This window comes from Chaetura pelagica, unplaced genomic scaffold (genome assembly GCF_000747805.2).
Source record: "Chaetura pelagica isolate M959 unplaced genomic scaffold, ChaPel_1.0 scaffold254, whole genome shotgun sequence".
Lineage (NCBI taxonomy): Eukaryota > Metazoa > Chordata > Aves > Apodiformes > Apodidae > Chaetura > Chaetura pelagica.
Window position 1 is genome coordinate 1,621,900 of NW_009952963.1, and position 5,802 is coordinate 1,627,701.

The window sequence follows — 5,802 nt, forward strand, 5'->3', positions numbered from 1 at the left end:
GGTGCCAGGCAGCTGTGCCAGCCCCCGCGGCTCCCTGAGTGGCACCCGCGGAGCCCCGAGGTGACAGCGCCGGGGCCGTGACGCCCTCCTGGCCCCTCTGCCGGGGGGGGATGGGTCAGCTCGGTCATCTCCTGCATGGGGGGGGGGATGGAGCAGCCAGAGCTGCCCTTTCATGGATGTTTTCGGGGTGTCTGCCCACCCTGGGGACACGGGGGGTTCTAGCTGGGGCTGGAAGGTGCTGCTGGAGCCCCTGGTTTGGTACCATCCCCTCCTGGCACCTTCCCAAGGAGCCCAGGGACCTGGTGTGTGACCCATGGCATCAATCACAGTGACAGCCCCATCCACAAAGCCTCCCCTTCCTCCTCCTCCTCCTCTCCCAACCACCAGCACGGGGTGATGTCCCTGGGCGGTGGGTGGGACGGATGAGATGGATGGAAGTGAACTTGGGAACCATTCCAGGATGAATCACCCCGAGGCCCAGGAACAGCCAGGGGACTTGGCACCTGCCTGTCCATGTCCTCCAGACCTGCAGCTACCCCAGGGCAGCCACCAAAACACTCCCAGTGCCAGCCCCAGGGAGACACTGGGGTGCAGCCTCCTCCCAGAACCAGTTCCACAACCACCTAGAGACGACCCAGGAGGGACATGGGCAAAGGCACCCGTGGGTGACACAGGGTTGATGTGTAGGCATGGACTGATGCACCCAGCTGAAGGTCACTGGAAGCCACACAAGGCTTCAAAGGCAACAAGACATGGTGGCATCCCAGGGGATGGGCTGAGTTGGAGCCCAAAAACCATGACCAGCAATTCCCATGGGAACTGCAAGTCCTGACACTTTGGACCAGCCAGAACAGCAGCAAGAAACCTGGAGATGGGCTTTGGCAAGGGCATGGAGGGATAGGACAAGTTGGGCAGGGGGTGGTGTCAAACTGGAGGAACAGAGATTTAGATGAGATATTAGGAAGGTATTGGCCACCCAAACCCACCAGGTCCTGGCACCAGCATCTCCTGGAAAAGGCCAAAGGGCCATGGGCAGCACTGGAGCTGCCTGCTGGGATCAAGCTCCATGGGGTTTGCACCAGACCCATCTGCACCAGGGCCAGTTTCACCCAAGGCTCTGCATGAACCATCTCTCCACAGTCCCTCATACCTTTCCTCCATCCATGGTTCTCCAGACCATCCCTCCATCCCTCCATCCATCCATCCATGACCATCTCTCCACAGTCCCTCATACCTATCCATCCATCCGTGGTCCTCCAGACCATCCATCCATCCATCCATCCATCCATCCATCCATCCATCCATCCCTCCCTCCTTCCCTCCCTCGTCCTCCAGACCACCTATCCATCCATCCATGGTCCTCCAGACCATCCATCCATCCACCCATCCATCCTTCATTCTCCAGACCATCCATCATCCATCCCTCCATCCATCCCTCCATCCATCCATCCTTCATCCTCCAGACCATCCACCCATCCATCCATCCATGGTCCTCCAGACCATCCATCCATCCACCCATCCACCCATCCATCCACCCATCCATCCATCCTTCATTCTCCAGACCATCCATCCATCCACCATCCATCCATCCATCCATCCACCCATCCATCCACCCATCCATCCCTCCTTCATCCTCCAGACCATCCACCCATCCATCCACCCACCCATCCATCCACCCACCCATGGTCCTCCAGACCACCCATGCCCGGGTAGATGCCTCCAGTTTCCCACAGTCACAACGCTCCGCTTCACATCAACCATCACCTGCCCCTTGAAAAAAAAAAAGGGCCCTGGGGGACAAGGGGGAGGTGGCCCTGGGACTTACTTGCTGAGAAGGTGGCTTCGGTGTGGACAGGAGGGGTGGAGGGAAGGAAAGGTGGGTACCCCACGAAGAAGGAGCGGAGGGAGCGCTCGGAGAGGAGCGGGGAGCGCTGGGCTGGGATGTTCTCACAGCTGCCCACGCTGGTGTGGATCTTGAGGTTCAAGGGCTTGTTCTTCTTCTTGACTCTGGAAGGAAGGAGGAGGAGAAAATGAACCAAGGAGATCAAGTGAAGGGGAAGAAATGGGGCGGGGGGGGACAGGGGGGATGTTGGTCACAGGTAGGAAGGAGGGAAGGAGGCACCAAGGGAGTGGTGGCACCTGGGGGGGGATGCTGGGATGATTAGACCTGTGGTTCTACAAGAGACTTCAACCCCTTCCCATCACCCAGCTCTCTGGGCTGCATCCCCAGCAGTGGGACTAGCAGGGCCAGGGAGGGGATTGTCCCCTCTGCTCTGCTGAGACCCCACCTGGAGAACTGTGTCCAGTGCTGGGGTCACCAACACAGGAAGGACATGGAGCTGTTGGAGGGAGGCCAGAGAAGGGCCAAGATGCTGCAAGGGCTGGAGCAGCTCTGGAGCCAGGCTGGGAGAGTTGGGGTGTTCAGCCTGGAGAAGAGAAGGCTCCAGGGAGACCTTAGAGCAGCTTCCAGTGCCTGGAGGGGCTCCAGGAAAGCTGGGTGGGGACAACCCTAAAGACTGGGAAAGGTTCATCAGAAAGGAAGTGCTGCAAAGAGAGGGGTATGAGACCCTCACCCCTGACTTCTCAGCCCATTTTTCCACCTGCCTGGCTCTGGGACAAGGACCAGCCATCACTTTGGTGGCTCAGATGGTTGGGCTGCAGGTTTATGGGTCAGATCTCCACAGCCAGCTCTCCGTGGGGCAACTCCCCAGTGGGCCAACAGATGCCACCAGTCCTCTCCTGGCCATATTTCAATACTGGAAGGTAGAGAAGAGCATGCTCTGCCCTTCTTCTGGGATCAGCATCTCCAGCCATTTGAAGATCTGAAGAACCTGGAGCAGTGATGCTCTTTGGAGCAGTGAGCAGGCAGTGTGACAGCTCATGGTCATCAAGGGCCCTCCAGGCACTGTTCCTTCCCAAAACTTCCTCCACAACCACCAGGTACCTTCCTGCAAACCCCCATGTCCTTGTTTGCAGGCACCAGCTCCTGCTCTGCTGCCATCACTCCAGTCCCATCAACCAGAGACACAGCAGAGCTTGGACACCCACTCCCTGCCCAGGTCCCAACCTGGTCCCAGGACATCTGGCCCTGCCAGCCCCTAGGAAATGACCCTGCCCACTTGAACAGAAGAAAATTAAACCACCCTCTAATGAGTTAATTGTTTCCTCACACAGGAAAAGCTGCTGCTGCCTTCAGGGGGGGTGTGACAGCTCCTTTGGGTGCTGGGGGTGCTGAGGGACATGGTGTCATGGTGGGACATGGTGCTGCTTGAACAGTTGGGCTCCATGATCTCCAAGGTCTTGTCCAACCAAAAGGATTCCATCCTTTTTCTCCAGCCAGGTTCCCACAACACAGTCCTCCCAGTTTGGTGCCCACCAGCAGCCCCACACCCAACGTTGGTGCCTCCCTGCCTGGGGGGGATCTAAGTTCCCCTGACCCCAAACCCCCCCAGATCCTTCCACCAAAAAGGACCTGGCAAGAAGAAGCCCCCAGAGCTGCTCCATCCCTACCTCTTGATCCCAACCCCCCAAGCCCTTCCACCAAAAAGGACATGGCAAGAAGAAGCCCCCAGAGCTGCTCCATCCCTACCTCTTGATCCCAACCTGGGGATCAATACCCCAACCCCCCAAATCCTTCCACCAAAAAGAAGCTGGCAAGAAGAAGCCCCTAGAGATGCTCCAACCATCCCCACCTCTTGATCCCAACCCCCCAAGCCCTTCCACCAAAAAGGACCTGGCAAGAAGAAGCCCCCAGAGCTGCTCCAACCATCCCTACCTCGATCCCAACCCTGGGATCAAGACCCCAAACCCCCAGGTCCTTCCACCAAAAAGGACATGGCAAGAAGAAGCCTACAGAGCTGCTCCATCCCTACCTCTTGCTCCCAACCCTGGGGCACAAGGAGGACCTGAAGCCCAGTTCCCTGCCAGCTCAGCCCCAGCCCTTGGCCCAAAGCCCTTCCTGCAACGCACTGATTAAGCCACTAATCTCATTTTTTTGTCCACCCATAAATCAGTTCCAGACCAAATATTTACTGTCAGCATCATTTCCTCGCCGAGCAGGGCTGGTGACAGGTCTCATTATTAGGAAGGATGAGTGATTGTGGACAGGGAGAAATTTTTCTCCCTCCCTGTTTCTTCAGGAAATACAACGAAACAACAAACCCAACTGATGAATAAATACACCCAAAGCTTGTGATCCAACCTGGCAAGAGTTGGTTGCCTCTCTCACCATGGTCTTGACCTCTTTTTCTTCTCCCAAAGGAGGGACCCAAGCCTGGGAAGGAGCTGGATGTTGCAGGAGGAGCTGCAATCCCCACTCCTGGAATGGTTTGGGTGGGAAGGGACCTTCAAGATCTAAAGACCACCCAGTCCCAACCTCCCTGCATGGGCAGGGAAACCTCCCACTAGACCAGGTCCCATCCAACCTGGTCTTGAAAGGCCTCTGGGGAAGCACAGCTGGGGCAGGATGTGCCCCTGGGACTCACAGCACCCATGGGTGCTCAGGCAGGTATAGAACCAGGCTGTAGGGGACAAGGTTGTCCCCCTTTGCTGGATTCCCACTTGTTTAGCCCTGGACAGGCAGTGGTTATCCCAGCAGTGGGTCATCCCAGCAGGAAACCTCAGCTCCATCCTCTGGCAAAGGCAAGGAGGAGGAAGGTAGAAGCAGCAGATAATCCAGAAGCTGGAGGAGGACAAGTCCTGCAGGCAGCAGAGGGCACAAGAATGGGCTGCAAAGACATCCCAAGAGGAGACCCTCAACATCCAGGAGACACCTTAGGGTGGCTACAGAAAGCTCCTGCCACCCCCAGGGATGGCAGGAAAAGTCCCACCACAAGGGACAAGGACTCCTTGTCCACCAGTTGGGAGCAGATTCCCAAATCTGACCATCCCAACTATTTCCCCACCCATCCCTGGGAACCTCAGCTCCCCTCACAGCTCCAGAGCAGGTCCTCAAAATCTGAGCTCCCCAACTATTGACCTTCCCTGCTCCAGGAGCTTCAGCTCCCCTGATGTCTCCAGAGCAGGTCTCCAAAGCTGAACCCCCCAACTATTGATCACCCCCACTCCAGGAGCCTCAGTTTCCCCCTCAGCCCTGTCCCCACTGCCAAGCCAGGTGGCCCCAGGGGCTCTGCAAACACCCACCCCCCCTCACCACAAGGACACCGGGGTCCCCCCCAATGGGAGGGCTGGACCCTGCCCCACACAGCCCTCAGCCCCCCATATTTTTACCCCGAGCTCCCCACTTTTCAGTCCTCCCCACCTCCTGAGCCCCACAGACCTTCCCAGACCCCCCTTTGCTGCTGCTCCGTTACCTCTCACCACCCCCTAACCCCCAAAAATCCTCATTTGCACCCTCCCCTTCCCATCCCACCACTGGCGGGGGGGGGGGGGGGGGGGACGCACCCACACGACAAGCCCCCCCAAAACCAGAGTTCCCAACAGGATCAGGGGGAATTTCCACCCCAGGGCTGGATGCAAAATACTCAGCGATCCCAGCGAGGCGAGCGCCAACAATTAGGGACATCATTTCATGGTGGGATTTGCTAAATAGATGAGGATGGGTTTTCAACAAAAAATAAAAAAAAAATGTTAAAAAAAAAAAAATCAAAAAAATAGCCCAGTGAGTTTGAAGCTCTTCATGTAAATCCCTTTAGGTGTCAATCCAGGCTGAAAGGCTCAGCCCCCCCTGCTCCGGGGAATCAGTCAAACGGTTCTTGTTGGCTCCAGAAAAAAAGACAAATAGAGGGTTTCAACAGGCAGTGAAAAACAGGAGCAGACACCCAGGACAAAGGGCCTGTCAGT

At 57.0% G+C, this 5,802-nt stretch overlaps 1 protein-coding gene across 1 annotated transcript in view; it reads right to left on the reverse strand.

The window, feature by feature from the left end:
• Nucleotides 1–5,802, reverse strand: part of KSR2 (kinase suppressor of ras 2) — a gene marked incomplete at its 5' end in the record, with an annotated part of 65,911 nt that overhangs the window by 51,567 nt on the left and 8,542 nt on the right. The window contains one exon of the mRNA XM_009995686.1: nt 1,826–2,007. Coding sequence (XP_009993988.1) covers nt 1,826–2,007 — 182 coding nt within the window. The remainder of the gene's footprint in view (nt 1–1,825; nt 2,008–5,802) is intronic.